The 16,834-nt window shown below is 43.8% G+C and overlaps 1 protein-coding gene across 3 annotated transcripts; it reads right to left on the bottom strand.

The window, feature by feature from the left end:
- Positions 1-679: 679 nt before the first annotated feature.
- On the bottom strand, positions 680-15,541 carry KLHL23 (kelch like family member 23). 3 transcript variants are annotated; one of them, XM_053918761.1, is made up of 4 exons: positions 15,254-15,541; positions 13,180-14,394; positions 9,452-9,604; positions 680-2,931 (listed from the first exon to the last, which is right to left on the bottom strand). In XM_053918761.1, the coding sequence occupies exons 2-4, from the start codon at positions 14,390-14,392 to the stop codon at positions 2,621-2,623; spliced, it is 1,677 nt and encodes a 558-aa protein (XP_053774736.1). In that variant the 5' UTR covers positions 14,393-14,394; positions 15,254-15,541; the 3' UTR covers positions 680-2,620. The 3 variants fall into 3 exon arrangements, with proteins under 3 accessions (XP_053774736.1, XP_053774735.1, XP_053774737.1); XM_053918760.1 differs by having other exon boundaries at positions 15,258-15,541; XM_053918762.1 differs by lacking the exon at positions 9,452-9,604 and having other exon boundaries at positions 15,258-15,541.
- Between the last annotated feature and the right edge of the window lie 1,293 nt (positions 15,542-16,834).

The following is a 16,834-nucleotide window of genomic DNA, read 5'->3' as shown; positions in this document are numbered from 1 at the left end:
TAAAGAAAAAGTATACTGGAGCCCTGACTGGGGTTGCTCAATGGGTTGAGCATCATCCCATAGACTGAAAGATTGCAGGTTCAAATCCTGGTTGGGGCACTTGCCTGGGTTGTGGGCCAGGTCCGCAGTTGGGAGCATGGAGGAGGTAACCAATCGATGCTTCTCTCCCTCTCTTTCTCCTTCCCTTGCCCTCTCTCTAAAAATAAATAAAATCTTTTATAAAAAAAGAAAGAAAAGGAAACTATGCTGGATATACAAATGAAATGCTAAACTTTGAGAATACTAAGAAGAATAAGATGTGATCCATGATCTCAAAACTAGCTAAGAGACATACTGTGCATATGTAAATGATGAACCCTTTCAATGTGACAATGGGAGTTTACTGTGGCTGAAACAGCCAGGAAAATGTTCGCAGAGGGTGGACTTGAATCAGAATTTTATAGGGTCTACAAGCTGAGGGGAGGGAAGGTGAGTGCAACCGTACATGTCCATTCCATAAACCAGGTCTCTAAAGCATGACTGGGCAATGTATTGGTCCAGCATTAATTGCTTAATGTTCTTGAAAGCAATAAAATGATCTGAATTCAGTTATAGGTTGAAATAGTCTATAATTCAGTTGTTTCAACAACTCAAACTGTCCTTCAACTCAACTCGCACAAATTCAAAGTTTTACTACATATACAGTGATTGACTTATTTTTATTGAAAATACAAAGTAGTATTAGAGAAAGACATTTAAATAAATTAAAAATCATTCCATATCCCTCTACACTAACACAATGAATTTCAGTTTTGCATATTATCTTCCACATGCATAAACATTTTACAAAGTCACAATCATAGTGTGCATACTATTTTACATTGTGCTTATTTTACTTACTGTATTACAGACACATCCATGTTTCTACACTCTTCCAAGTAATTATTTTAGTGGCAGTATAACATTTCACTATTTTTATTAGCCTCCTTTCTCCTTTGACATGTATATTATTTCCAATTGTTTTGCTATTGTAAGTAATACAGACATAAACATTCTCATGAATTTACCTTTTTTGTTTATTTTGTTTTTACAGTATTCTTTAGGAGTAGAGTTTATGGGCAAAGATATGGTTTTATTTTCTCTTTAAACCCTATGCACCCTGACCAGGATTGAACCTACAGTCTAGGTAAGTGCCCTGACCAGAAATCAAACCTCCAACCTTTTGGTGTACGGGACAGTGCTCCAATTAACTGAGCCACACTGGCCCGGGCGATACAGTCGTTTTTATGGCTCTTTCTATGCAGTAGCATGTTGCAACCCCAAAGAGTTGTACCTATTTAAAATGTCATCTAAAGTGAATGCATTAAACAGTTTCTTTCTAAAATTTTAAAAAGGAAGTATTAGGTAATTTTAAATTTCTGTATTTAAATTTTTAAATAATTACTACTCTTTTTTTAAAAAAAATGAAGGGTGTGGATAGATGGTTTAACAGATTACTAAAAGTTTAGATGAGTTAACTGGAGCAATGCTTCCCAGCTTTTCTCAGCTGACGGCACGCACTGACAGTCCTAAAGATGGACACAGGTGTTTCTGGCCCAGGAGCTCCAGCCACCGAGGCCATCTCTGACTGCCCCAAGGGTTATAAGGATCCCTGTCTAGGCACACAAAGGACCCACAGTGCGAGCGTGCATGGGTTGGGAACCTCTTAATTCAGGAGAGCGCAAGTGACTCAGTCCAAGTCACAAAATCTCATTAGTGGCAGAGCTGGAAAATGAATGCCAACTTCTCGTCAAGGTATTTTCTACTGTATCCTAACAGTTCTACATGCTTTCTGGCTCTATGCAGACATGTCTATATTTACAAATAAAGAGGACTTTCTAACATGCTTAAACTAAAGATACCTAATCTAGTGATTTACAACAAAGCTAAAAATTAAAAACAATTCTTACCATCAAATGTTTGACTATTTTCTCTGACATTTTTCAGACCTGTCATTCTTTTCATTTGTAAACTCTCAACAGTACTTATCTTTTGCACAGTACTCTCAACAGTAATAATCACTTGCACAGTATCTTGTATATCTGTTAGTCAGTAAATAAAGGATGACAATAAATTATACACACAAGGGAAAAAAATAAACTTAAATCTACATTCTAAATAATCCTAAAGGTGATTTAAAAAAATGTTAAGTGTTGATTTTGTAGAGGTAGAGAAGATTCCCTCCTTAAATTTCAAATTCCACATGAGCTAAATGGAACCTTAATGTGCACTGTGTATTACACCGTGGGGTCATAAGAGACATTTCATTCCAAAGAATGACTCTGACCTATGCCCAGTGTCCATGCTACCAAGAGAACACATTCACTACAAAGGCATTTCGCCTTTTACCAAGCATCCCATATTCCAGACAACCGTCGAAAAGCAGAGATTATAGATGGTAACCCCACTGATGCAACTGTTAATATATACACATCAGATTTCTCTTGATCCTTAATCACTGGGTTGTGGTGCAGAGTGGGGGATAGGAATGAGAATTTACCTGTTATGTGCCAGGCCACAAGAACAGGCAAGGGACTCTAAACCATGCATTTTTTTACTACACCCCAAAACAGTGATTACTCGGCCATTTCGACAAATTTAATCAGACATTATACACACAAACGCAACCATGGGACCGCATGGCACTAGGAAGGTTACCCACTATTTCCCACTTATTCAGATCTGGATCGTACTTTTCAATGCTCTGGAGATATGTTCCCTTTGAGTAGGAATATCCCCCAGTGACATAAATACACCCATTCATGATGACGGCACCACACTCCATCCTCCTTTCCATCATGGGCGCTATCTCTCTCCATTCGTTTTGTTCGGGGTCATAGCATTCTGTGATTGTAGTTTGTCCACCAACTAGATAGAGCTTACTTTCAAATGGAACTGAACACAATCCATATTCTGTTAGAAAGAAAAAAGCAAATTTTAGTAGGACAACAAACGAAAGAGATTCCTTAGGGAGGTGATGTACGGATCCTTTAAATCGAGCATACAAAAGTAGAGAAGTTGGGACATTTTGATTCCGCACACATGACCCCACCAATGAGCCATGAAACCCATCGCCTGTCCCCTGCCATTCTCTCTCAGCCAACACTCAGCTGCCTTTGCAGGGTGCCAGGGAAGAACTCATTCTCAGACCACTGCGCTTATGAAAACTTTCCAGCACACACACTTTTCATTCTACACCTATGTGTAAAAGACGGTAGCAGTAGCATCCCTCTGACATGAAGACGTTCTAGGTAACTGGTGTCTATTACACTTCCCTTCGGGAAGTCCCTTTGGGTCTTAGTGGCCACCCCTGTAACCAGTGGCAGGCGATCTGTAGTTGCCATAGCCGTCACACAGATTACCTTGCTTGTCAAGCCTTACCCTGCCAGCCAACTTGAGGACCCAAGCAGTTAGAAGAACACACAACCAGGTCAGTGGGGAACTACAGTAGATCTGAAGAATCTGGGAAAGGTGCTCAAAGGCAGAGGGCGGCTGTGTGAGGTCTGGGTCCTAAGGCTCAGTGTTCGCCTTCCCGGCTGTTTTAATTTTTCCCATTATTAGTCTCCCCTCTACATCCAAACCTGCCGGCTCTCCAAAGCACCAGGATGTTGTGCAACTTCACTTCCACTCCTTGCTTGCCAGGGCTGTGCCCAGGGCGAGGCAAGTGAGGCGCGAGGTCTAAAACCCAGGAAGGCTCTCCCTCTGAGTGGCTCCCTCAGTTTTGTGCCTCCAGAGTCTTCCCTTCCTCACCCTAGTCCCAGCCCAGTGTTTCCTCCATGCCTCCATTTCCAACATCGCTATTAGCCCGTGAGTTCCTTCTTTGGGAATATCAACCATAAAATTATACTTCTAGCTGCAGACCTGAGAAAAGAGCAGGATTTGTCAGAGGCACTAATATTATAGCAAATCACTGAAGGTTTACTTCTTCATTTATGTGCCATTTTTGCCATTACTGAACCGTTCCTTCCAGCTGGAAGTCTTGTCTTTTTCCGGGGCTTTCCACAGCGGCCACCTTCTTGTCATTCAGGTCTCATCCTACTGTCGTCTCCTCTGAGGGACCTTTTCTGATTATCTAACCTGAAGCGGCTAGCTAGGCATCTCTACCACATTACCCTATTTTAATTCTCTCCACAGCACTTTTTATTACCAGGTATGTTTGTTTACTGGCTCTCTCCCCTGTTAACAGCGCAGGAACTGAGTCCTGCCCTCTGCCCCTCTCCCTACCTTGTAAGGACCCAATAAATCTTTGCTGGATCAATGAATAAATGGTACCTTATACCCTCTGTGCCTCAAATGCGCTCCCATTATTTTGTGAAAGAAAAGCTTTATAAGCACCTCTTTAGAAAGAGAGAATATAAGATCAGAAATGTAATTTGTCCTTTAAGAATGGAAGACAAATTCTTATCAGTAATGTTCTTGCTATCTAGCTTTTGAAGACTAAAGAAGTCTCAGAAGATGGCATTTCTGCTGTGAGTCCCCCTTCTGTTGTTTTCAAGTTTCTGACGAGAAAACAAGAATTCTCCCACCTTGAATAAATCCATTTGTTACTTTCTAGTTATATACATGTAAAATTTGTATACCGTTTAGTTGTTTAAAATACTTGTGCAACATTGTTTATACAAATTATACGAATTGTTCCATCAAATGTTTATTGTGAAAATGCATGGTAAGGCAAAAATTTTATAAGTTGATGTGAGTGATTCAACAATGAGTTTCCTAGGCTTTTCCTAAATTATTGAAAGTTTACCCCCAAATCCTCAATTTGAGATTCTTATGTGAAAAGAGGTATCTCAACGTTCCTATATCAGTAAAAATGTTTAAAAGAAAGTGATTCCTGATCATTTCTCCCTGTTACCCAACTATAACCTAACGTTCTATTACTGTTCATGGAAACTTTTTCTCCTTCAGCTGTAACCGCCTTTTTTCTTGTTGGTCACTCTGTGAAGTTACTGAGGCTAGGGGACTGATCTGGTTAATTGAGCTCCTAGCACTGTACACGGCACGTAGAAAGCACTCGGCAAACATCTGTTGGACAAATGAATGAATGAACAATTTGAAACCACCATGGGAATGGCACCCCTCTCACGGCTCCGACCTTACACATATATTCACTACAAATTCACGGCAGCCTGTATCCGGTATTACATGAGTTTCATGAAGAAACCCATGCAGGGATTTACAGACAACCACAATATTTTCATGTATTAAATATCCACTGAAATGATTAAAAAAAATTTTCTTAAGATTTTTCTGACTGAAAAGATCTGTAAAGCTTATCTAATGTAACTTCCTTATTTTACAGGAAAGGAAGAACCTAGAGCTTAAGCTGTTGCCCAGGATGAGGCAAGTAAATCAACTGCAGAGCCAGGAGAGATCTCTCTTCCCACAGGACACAGCTTCTTCCCTGTGCTCCCCGCTCTTCTTCCTCAGCTCACCCCTTAACTCATGCTGTTTCCCAAGGTTCTGCCCATGGCTGTTCTGTTGGTCTCACCCCCCCAAGACATCTCAGTCATCCCCACACCTACAGCCACCATCTCCAAGCAAACAACCCCCAGATCTATGTTTGGCCACGTTCTTGCTCCTGAGTTGTACACCCACAACTCCTACTGCTTTCTGGACAGCTCCTCTGGGTTATCCAATTCCTTTCTTACACTTATCTATAAAACTGAGCTCATCATCTCTCCACTTCTCCCTTCTTACTGGCTGCTCCTTCAGTGCTCCCCATCCTCCCAGTCAACCAGCCAGAGACCCTGGAATGACTGTCAACTCCTCTCTCTCTCTCCTGTCTCCTGTATCTAACCATTCAAGATAGCAGTCACTACCAACTGAATCAATGGTGACTCTGTAACATTCCTCACATCTGCCCGTTTTCTGTTCCTACCACTTCAGGCTTTCAGCATTTCCCACCTGGTTTATTACCAATAGCTTTAGTGGATCTCGCTGCCGTCTTTTCTCCCAATATATTCTAAAAGGAGCTCTCTTCTTAAAGCTAGAACTGATCACACTTCATTCTCTTCTCTGAAATCTCTGACAGTTCTCCATTTTAAAAACTCGCCCGCCTGCCATTCAAAGCCCTCCAAGATATGCGCCTCAATTGAACCTTCCCACTAGACTCTCATTCTATCCTCTTATATCATCTCATTCATACACATCTACTCCCAGGTACTAAAATAAACCTGGAACTTTCCCTTCGGCCTTCCTTCATTGGCTATCTCTCTGCCAGAAAACCATTTCTCAAAAACTACCTTCCTTAACTGAGCCATTCTTTAAGGCCTAAATCATAACAACCTATTCCTGGAAGTTTCTAAATTCTCCTTATTTAGACTTAAGCTCTCTCTACCCTCAATTTCAATAGCACTTATTTGTAAGACTCTTGTGCTCCCAATTATGAATGTGTATTTGCTACTAGATTCTGAGTTCCTACAGCAGTAAAGACTAGCACTTAATCATCTCTGTATCTTTTTTTAAATTCTTTTAAAATATTTATTGATTTTAGAAAGGGGGGAGAGGGAGAGCAAGAGAAACATCGATCTGTTGTCCCACTTATTTACTCACTGATTGGTTGATTCTGGTATGTGACCTGACAGGGGATCAAACCCAAAACCTCGGCGCATCAGGATGACGCTCTAACCAACTGAGCCACCCAGCCAGGTCCATCTTTGCATCTTACATAATAACTAGAATTTATTTTTACCAAGGTAAGGTCTCAGTAAGTATTTTCTTCAATTTAACGGAATTACAGTCCCCTGTTTTTCAATAATACAAAACTTAAAGGCATTAAGTAAAAAAGATAACCCTTATATTACGTTTTAAAAGTAAGTTATTTCTTTGTATTCTAAGCCATTTATCTATAAGGCAAACTCAACACTGACATTTTATGTTCTTCAGGAGGTGCTCTTAAGAAGCGAAGAAGCATACCCTGCTATAAAACTCAGAGACAGGTAGATCCAAATGCCTCAAGGGATGAAGAGTTAACAGACTAGCAGAATGAAGCGGCCTAGGGGTAAAACCAACAAAGGGCATGGGCCCCTAGGCCTGAGACGTGATGAGAGCTGGAGAGACTGTGGTGGCCCGGAGCACAGTCTCATCTGAAGGCCACAGCCACTGCTTGGCCCCTGTGATTGCTGTCAGGAAGGAGTGTGATCCCAGGTTGCCAGGTCTGCCAATTTTTCTTAAGGCCAGAAATCATTATTTTTATTTGAAATCTCTTGAAGTTTAACTATTGGTAACAAGTCCATTAAAAAATATTTTAAACACTGTAAGAACCAAACAGAATATACCATGCAGGGTGCTAATTTGATAACTTTGTTTCCTTTATTACTTCAGGGAAAACTCCAATGTAAATTAAAACTCTACAGATGGATTTATACTGTAATTTAATACTATAATACTGATTTATACTGTAATTCAATGTTTGCTTCTGATTGATTTTTCCATTTGTCATACTTTGGCTTAAATCTCATTGACTTTTAGACTCTCTTTCAAGCAGTAAACAAGTTATATGTAATTTGAACATGCTATGGGATATTTTTTAAAGATTTTATTTATTGTTAGAGAGAGAGGAAGGGAGGGAGAAAGAGAGGGAGAGGCACATCGATGTGAGAGAGAAACATCACTTAGTTGCCTTGGGGACGAGGCATCAACCCAGGCATGTGTCCTGAGAGGGAATCGACTGGCGACCTTTCACTTTGGAGGACAATACCCATCCAACTGAGCCACGTTGGCCAGGGAAGGATATTTACTTTTAAAAGAACCCCTTTATGAAATATATATTACTTACAACGTAAATAACTACCATTAATCTGACTTTTCCTATACTGGATATTCTTTGTAAAGCTAAGTCATTGCTAATACCTAACTCAGAAGGTTAATGGGAGGCTCAAATGAGGTAACAGGGTAGTGGTTCAGAGCTAGGTGCTCCCAGGCAGGTTGCTTGGGTTTAAACCTCTTAACAAGCACTAGCTGGCTGACCTAGGGCAATTTATTCATTATCTGTGTGCCTTAGATAATAGAGATAATAAATGAGATAACAGTAGCACCTATCTCACAGGATTGCTGTGAGGTTTAAATAGATGAATACAAGTAAAATTATTGGAATAGTTAGTGCCTGGCACATAATTACTGAATAAATGTTAGCTATTACTCAATGTGAGCTGTTATTATTTTCCATTATAACTTCAATGGTCAAATGGAAAGTGGTGGGAGTCTGGAATAGCACATAAGGGCTACTAGGAAAGAGAGCCCACCCAGTCCATGCTGTCTTCAGAACCAGGACGGCCTGCACTGCAGTCTCTTTTCATGCAAAGCCCATGCCCTATGGAGATGCAGCATCTGGTTCAGGTGTGCTCTACCTGAACTGTGAGATGACAGCTGACAGCTGACAGGTGTGCCTGACATAGGGGGATTAGTAGCTCCACTGGTCAAAACCAGGAGTTTGCTCCTTAAGGAGAAGCAGATTGCTGAGTAGTTACAGCACTGTTTACACAATCAGACTGCCTGAACCGAATCCTGCTCTGTCACTTCCAGACTGTGTGACCTTGGCAAGGTTACTTATCCTTTCTAAGCCTCCATTTCCAAGTATGTAACAGGGGTAAACAACACCTACTGACAGGGTTGTAGTTAGATTTTAAGGTAACATTACATGAAAAGTGCTCAACGTTAGCTGTTACTCTTACTCTCGGATGGTTCCAGCTTGTGAATTTCAGTTATGCTCTCCAGTAACCCACAGAGAAGCCTGGTGCCATAGGGAAAATGACTCAAAGTAATGTGGTGATTTGGTGATATGAATCTTCCCTAATGAAAAAACTGAAACATAAGGCCTAACTGTAACAGGATATAGCTTATGCTTTCCCCGAGCTCTTCAAGGAGACATGCCCCCAAAACAAGACACCACAGAAAGCAGGCCATTCCCTGTGGGCAGACAACACGTCCCCTTTATGACTGTTAAAGTTAAGGCCAACATAGGGCTCTGCACATTGTAGAAGTGAGTGCTTAATAGTTACTGAAACCCAGAAAGAGCATGCTCCTGAGAGAGGAAACCCCTCCTGCTAAGCTGCATCAATAGGTACCCTCCCCTGCTATTGGGCAGACTAGTGCTTTTCACCTGTCTATAAAAATTGTTTTATATAATGTAAGTAAATGAAAGAAAGTGCATTAACAAAGGAATAGGAAACAGAAAAAGAATATAAGTGAAAACATTTTTAAAAGAAACCACTTCGTTTAATCACAACAGCTTAAAATGTATATTGTGTAAAGACAGGAGGGAAAGCATTTGTAGACATGATCTAATCTGAATAATGTAAACTGTGATTATTGTTCCACGGACACATGAATATTTTGAGCCTTTTCTATTTCCAGCTCATTTTTAGCCATCGCCACAATCACACTGATAGGCTGTGTCACAGCACGTTCTGTTAAGACAGTATGTTGTTACCTGGGTGTGGACTGGAGGTGATGAGGCTCCACTCGTTGATATCTGAATTGTAGCTCTGGACCTTGTCATAGGTGCAGCTTCCTCTGTAGCCACAGTGCCCACCAATGACGTAGATAACTTCATGTAAGACACACGCAGTAGCATTTCCCACGCCTGTGTGTTAATTAAAATCACACCTTCAGATTGATCTTTCACTCTGCTTTGCAATGAATATTGTATTGTTTTTGGTATTACTGTTAGTAGATGTAAGGCACTGTGCTAGGGGCTATGAGGGATGGAAGAATGAAAAAGAAAGTCTCCTTGCACTCTTTTAAAAGAGGATGAGACATTTACACAAATCACTGTTACACAGGGCTTGGCACTACCGTGGATGTGCAGAGCAAGATGTTGCTTTTGACCAGGAAAATCGTGCAGGAGGTGGCAAAATTCGACCTGGGCCTTAGCAGGTAGGACTTTGGCAGGGAGAGGTGAGAGGAAGCCACCCTGAGTGAGGGCAAGGTAAGTGCAAAGGCTTCCTGGCCAATTCAAGTACCTGTTTTGATTTTGCTGCCCTGGAAGGGAGGGTGGCACACCTGGGGTTGACCTGTGGGAATTAACACTGGCAAGGTGAGATGGAGCTATGTGGCAAAGTATCCTGATGCCCGACTAAGAAATCTGGACTTAATTCAGCAGGATTTTAAAGGTTTTTAAACAAAGGAAGGGAGGGACTACAAAGGCAGGAGGGTAGAACTGGGCCCGGTGCAGAGTGGTCCGTGCCTGAGTTAGAAGGGTCTTGGGTACAGGGGGGAGGCGCACGGAGTCTGGAGACACCGGTAAAACAGAAGTGCCTGACTACTGACTGAGCTGGAGACAAGATGGATTCTGGGGTCCTGATCTCAGAAAACTGGGAAACGCTCGTGCCACAGAAACAGGAGGAGGAAGAGAAAATGGCTTCAGCAGGGGAACAAGAATGACGATGAGGCTTGTTTTATCTGAAATGTCACTTTAGTCTTCAACCACTGTTACTTAGCACTCTTACATTGTGGGTGCAGTTCAATCTCCTTGTTTATTTCTACTCCAAAACAAAAGTGAGTTCATAAGCAGGGCAGTTATGATGGGGAGGGGGGGGCGGTTCCTAAACAGCTACCTCTTTCTTCTCTGTAGCTCCCTCAACCAAAAAAGGAAACAAAATTGAAATTTGACTCTACCCAATTTAAGTTCTCATTACCAGGAAAAGTAACTAGTTCACTTCAAGGCTACAAAACAACAAACTTGGAAAAATAATATCCTTTCGACATGAAAACGGGAAACTAACAGTTCAGTGTGAGTCTGATCATCAGAACTAGCCAAAGTTGCACATAACTGATACAGTGTTACCTTTCCTGGGATGATTAGATATAACCAGGAATCAAACCTTCAAGTAAAGTACAAAACTTTGAAATTTCAGACTCAGCTGTTAGGTGGGGGAGGACTTTGGCATATGAGGGTCTCCCATTCCTCTCAAGGCTCAGTGAAGAACATGTTCGGCTTTCTTTCACGGTGGATATACCATTGCAGCATTTTATTTTCAGCAGCCATTGCTTCAAATGATTTAACAAAATTTTAGTAAAATAATACATTTCCATCCTTAAAGAAATATACTGCCCTGGCTGGTGTAGCTCAGTGGACTGAGCGCCAACCTGCTAACCAAAGGTTCGCTGGTTCGATTCCCGGTCAGGGCACATGCCTGTGTTTCAGGCCAGGTCAGTAGGGGCATGTGAGAGGCAACCACACATTGATGTTTCTCTTCTTCTTTCTCTCTCTCTTCCCCTCTCTCTAAAAATAAATAAATAAAATCTTTATAAAAAAAAAGAAATATACTGTTAGCTACAAAACCACTGAAACTTATCATTAAGAAACAGAGTTTGCCCTAACCAGTGTGGCTCAGCTGGTTGAATCATGGTCTCGTAGACTGAAAGGTCACGGGTTCGATTCCCAGTCAGGGCACATGATCATGTTGCAGGTTCAGTGCCTGGTTGGGGTGCATATGGGAGGCAAAAGATCAATGTTTCTCCTTCTCTCTCTGTCTCCCTTACTCTCTCTCTAAAAGCAATGACCTCAGACCTCAGGTGAGGACAAAAGAAAGAAAAAAGGAAGGAAGGAAGCAAGCAAGCAAGGAAAGAAACAAACAGAGGCAGCCCTGGCCTAGTAGCTTAATGGGTTGGAGTGTCATTCCATACACCAAAAGTTTGCAGGTTCAATTCCTGGTCATGGCACATACCTAGGTTGCAGGTTTGTAAAAGAGACAGGACATTGAGAACCTCCTTGGAGATGGGACTGGGAATCAGTAAGTGGGAGTCATGTTCAGGTAGAGTCAAACAAAAACAGAGCAGCAATAGCAGTGGGCTAAGCTACCTTCTCTCACCCTACCAACCAACCACTACCAAGCCTCTGGGCACTCAGAAGAGTGGTCATGATTTAATATGAAAAATTCTGCCCTATCTGTTCTTCTATAATGACGTTCATGACAACATGCCTAACACCGAGTATTCACCACTGTTCTGCACACTTCACATGTATAAGTTCATTTAATCCTCTCAAAACCCTCAACTGCATAATGTCACCCCATTGTACAGATGGCAAAACTGGAGCTCAAGGAGAGTAAGCAATCTGCCCGAGCTCGCCAGCAAGTGAGTGGAAAGTTGGGATTTGGGCCCAGGCAGTTTGACTTCAGGAGCAGTGTGCCTGGTCACAGGCCTATTCTGCCTCTCAGGCTTCCTGCTTGTCATCCAAGGATCACACCAGGTCAGATTCCCAGGCCAGGTCAGATTCCCACACCCTTTCCAGTGTTAAAAAAGAAACAGAAAGGCCTGGGAAGAAACATTGGGATAAAATGACACAAGTTCGGTAACAATGTACCAATTGTTTTTGTGCAACTTCCCAGCACCAATGAATAAATGTAATTAAGTACGATTCCAATTTAACTCCCTCCCACCCCACCCCCTCTTCCAGTGGGAGGGAAGGAGAGCAAGGCTAATCTAGTACCAAACAGCAGAAAATACAGTGTTTATCAGACAGATACTGAGGCCCAATAGTATGCCTGGCTCTGGAGCCACATGAGGGGAGGGTATGGGATCTGTCCCTTTCTGTAACACTATGAGACAAGACTTGAATCAAAACAGCAGAGGTTACTTGTTTCTAGTTTTTGAGAGAATGTACTTTGTTACACCCCACAGGAACCAAACCTTTCAAGGTTTTAATGAAAGACCTTTTAAAAGAGAGAAAATCAGATGATGAGAGGAAAAAGCAGAATATTTAAAAGCAAAATATTTAAAAAGCAGAATAAAAAGGGGGCTCAATCTCAAGAGCAAGCCAATATAAATAAATAAGCACAAACTAATAAAACTACCCAGCTTTCTCTATTTAGCCTTTGACTTAAATGTAAATTTTTAAGACTTGAGTAAGATCTAGGCTCAAAACAGGTTGCAGCGTAAGAATAATGAATTATACTGGCTTCTAATATAAATGTTTCTTTTCTACCCCGCGTAGAGTATTCTGAGCACATAAATCTCAGACAAGTGGGGGACTGCTATACTGTATGTTTACTTGGAACATCCCGCACAATATTATGTATATAACCCACTATAGTTCCTAGATACCATTCCAAAGTGATACATTCCTTTTCTCACCTATTAGATTTGTATTCCTTGAGGATAGATTCCTAACCTCAAACACCTAAAAAATTCAGAATAAGCATAACCCGCACGTACCTTTAATCATGTTTGCAATGGGAATCCATTTCTCTTTTAACGGGTCATAGAACTCAGCCTCTTCTGCTGGAGCTCCTTTTCTGTAACCGCCTAAAGCATAGACACAGCCACCCAAGGTGACTGCACAGTGGTAATACCTGGCATTGAGCATTGGCAAACCCTCTGTCCATTCATCGCTTTCACTGTTATAGATCCACACAGTGTCAAGAGCTTCTATGTTATCTGTCCTGTAACCCCCAGTTACATAAATGTTGGGTCCCAAACATGTAACACCATAGCTCTCCCTGGTATAATCTGGTATTTCTGCTCCCTGAATCCAAACATTTGTCAAAGGATCCCATATGTGAACCTCTGATAAAGGGTGCCAGTAATAGCCTCCAATGATATACATGGTGGCTGTGGACCTCTGGGAAATCTCTTTATGCATGGGATTCAGAGCATTATATATTAGAGATCGTATCTTATTTTCCGTTAGTAGGCAGCTTCTTTGAAGGCCTAACGCTGTTTTTAAATACACTGGATCTATATCTATGTTGATATAGCTCAGTAGGTTATACAGGCATTCAATTCGATTTTCTACGTCATAAGCAGTCCACTTAATAACTGGCTCTATGATGGCTTCTTCTTTCCAAACACTGAGGTTCTTTCTGGACAAGATAAAGACAAACTTTTCAAGGCTGATCTCCAGAAACTCTTCTTGTTGCCATACTTCCTTAAACCTTGAACACAGAATTCTTTGAGATTCCTTCTCTAGTTCCGGACACATGTGAAACTCTGCAAAGGAGTGCATTCCAATACAGTTATCTATATCCAGGTGCCTTACCAAAAACTGCTCACAAGCTTTCTTTACTGAAAGGAACTGTAGCAGATCTGCTGCTTCAAGCAGGCTTTGAACGTTTCTTTTAGTTATTTCAATTTGGGAAGTGTATGCATAATTGACAAGGCCTTCCAAAATATCATGGTGGATGCCAGAGATTTTTATTTTATTTTTAAATTTTTCTTTCATGTCAGCTGTGAACATTGCCTTAAAATAATTGCTGCACGCGGCTAAAACAGCTCGGTGACAATGGAAGATTATGCCTGAAGGACACTGAAGGGTAATATCAGTAAATAATCCATCCAGGTAAAATGTTCTGAATGCATCCAGAAAATCCACTGGATGTGCCGAATCCTTGAAAAGGTAAATATAGTCTTCTTGTCCTTTTAGAGCCATGGCTGCAATAAATATGAAATAAACGTGTTTCAGTTTTACATATTACTTCAAATAATCAATACTATCTATTCTAATCATGAGGATGATTGATTACTATCAAATATACTCCAAAACTAGACTAAGTGCAACATTCTAAATGCAAAGTGTCGATGGACTATTTCGTAAATGATGGTCAGTTTAAATTCGGGGTAGCTCGGGGCCTTGAAGCCCCGAATTTTTCAACAGTCCTTTCTAGGAAAAAAGGTAAGTGTTGATTTCCTGCTCCAATTACCCTGTCTCCGGTTGGTCCCGGGTAGGCGGACCGAGCGGCAGCCCACACTTGGAAACCAAGCGGCCCAGGGGTCACCCGATTCAACCGAAGGGGCCGGCCTCTGTTCGACCCCCCCACCTTTCCCCTTTCGAGTTGCTTGGAGATGCCGAGATACAGAAGGAAACATATGGGACTAGAAGTCTCGGAAAAGGGAAAAACCCTGCGTCTCTGCGCTGAAGGAAGAAGACGAAGGAAAGCCCCGCGGCCGCGGCTCCCCAGCTCCAGGCTCCCTCCCCCGCGGCGCCGCAGGGGTTCCCGCCCGCGGGCCGACCCGCCTCGGGGCCTGGAGCGGGGCCTGGGCTCCAGGGCGCCGCGCGCCTCCCCGCCGGCCGGGTGCCCACGTCCCTCGGTCCCCGCACGCCTCACACGTGCGGGGAGGGCGCCGCGGGCGGCCGGGCGCTCAGCTCCGCGTTCAGCTCGGCCCAGCGCCCGCGCAGCCATTGTCTCCGCGCCTCCGCCGCAGGCGGGCTCTGCGGGCCGCGCGGCCTCCCTCTCCCGCGCTCCGTCTGGCTGCTGTCCCGCCGCCCGCGGGCGTTGGGGCCGCAGCTCACCTACCTCCGGCGGCCGCTTCGGGACGCGGTGCGGGCCGGCGAGTTAGCGGCGCGCGGAGGCGGAGGCGCCCCGGGACCCTCTGACCATCTTTGGAAGAGGCGCGGCTTCGGCTGCCTGCTGGTGCAGCTCCAGCCCACAATCGGCTCCTATTTTGGTGCCCCAGCTGCTCCCGCCTCCAAACGAGCAGCCCCCCGCGGGCTCCGGGCGCGGGGCCACTCGCGGGGACTCCGGGGCGGCGGGGTCGCTCTGCGGGCCGGGGCGGGAGGGCGGGCGGCGCGCGGTTCCCCCCGCAGCAGGTGGGACGGCGCCCCGGAGGACCCCGCCTGGCCGCCCGCTTTCCCCTCCGCGGGGCTCTGCCTCTCAAGCACGAATACCCCTGAGCATTTGCTCCCTAGACAGACTGTGTAAACCAGAATTAAGGGCACAAAGGGGTCTGGGAGGGGGGTGCCCTTCACCCTTCCTGCAGTAGCTCTCGCCAGACCCGGCCCTAATGGGGGAGGAGAAGCGGAGGGGAAAATGTGAAGATTGCAGCAAAACTAAAGGTATTGAGGTTGTCTTCAAACTGCCAGACGTAGCTGCGGCTTTCCTACGAACGCCGTCCTGCCCGCCGCAGAGCACTCGGGAGGGGGCCCCTGGGGTTGATTTGCACCCTATGGGTTAACACGGGAGCTTTGAGGTAAACGGAGCCGCCAGGGCCGAGGATTCAGGTTTCCGTACTTAGAGCTGAGTAGCTGGAGTCACCAGTTTTTCTTCCTGGCGCAGCCAGTCCAATCACATACAGACAGATATCCATGTGCTACACAAGAAGGTTCATCTTAAACAAAAAATTGAGGTTTTTTGATTTATTGATTGATGAGAGAGAGAGAGAGAGAGACAGAGACAGAGAGAGAGAGAGAGGGAGAGAGAGAGAGAGGAAGAGACACACACGCAGAGAGAAACGTCGAACTGTTGTTCCGCTTCATTCATTCATTGGTTGATTCTTGTATGTGCCCTGACCAGGGATGGAACCTGCAACCCTGGTGTATGGGGAGAACGCCCCAACCGTCTGAACTACTTGGCCGGGGCAGAAAGTTTATTGTCTTGTTCCAACAAAAACCAGTTTCAAATATTTTCATTTCTCATTCATTCTTTTATTTGTAGGATTTTATCGAGTGCCCGATACGGCTAGGCACCGGTGATAGAGTGGTGAGTACAGCTGTCGCGGAGCTTAGAGTCTAGCCATCTTCAGGGAGGAAGGAGACTTGGATGAGAGGAACACCAGAGACCCAGCGTGTTTCTCAGAGTATGGTCTGAAAGACGGAATATCCAAATGGACCACGGGCAGACTGTCTATGACAACAGACCTCCAAAGGACATAGGCAGGCCAGGAAGCCAGGCCACAACCTCTGCAGCAGCTGGGCCAGAACCGCACCATTGGTCAAGACTGCCAACTTCCCTATTTCCACCCCTGCTTCCAACTCGGGACCACCAGAGAAAGCCAAATAGGCTTCTTAAACGAATGACCTAAAATACTACTGCTTCTAGTAGCCCGCCTCCTGATTTCCCAGGCCAGCAGTCTCCAATCAGAACAGACCTAAGAC

The sequence above is a fragment of the Desmodus rotundus genome, chromosome 2, assembly GCF_022682495.2.
Source record: "Desmodus rotundus isolate HL8 chromosome 2, HLdesRot8A.1, whole genome shotgun sequence".
NCBI lineage: Eukaryota > Metazoa > Chordata > Mammalia > Chiroptera > Phyllostomidae > Desmodus > Desmodus rotundus.
This window is presented reverse-complemented; position numbering and strand designations above follow the sequence as displayed.

What these genes read in the sequence shown, in the direction of transcription:
- KLHL23 (XM_053918761.1), bottom strand. Translation starts at nt 14,392, where the DNA reads ATGGCTCTAAAAGGACAAGAAGACTATATTTACCTTTTCAAGGATTCG. An exon ending in CATTGCAAACATGATTAAAG is followed by an intron (nt 9,605 to 13,179) that starts GTACGTGCGGGT and finishes ATTAACACACAG; the next exon opens with GCGTGGGAAATGCTACTGCG. An exon ending in CACCTCCAGTCCACACCCAG is followed by an intron (nt 2,932 to 9,451) that starts GTAACAACATAC and finishes TCTTTCTAACAG; the next exon opens with AATATGGATTGTGTTCAGTT.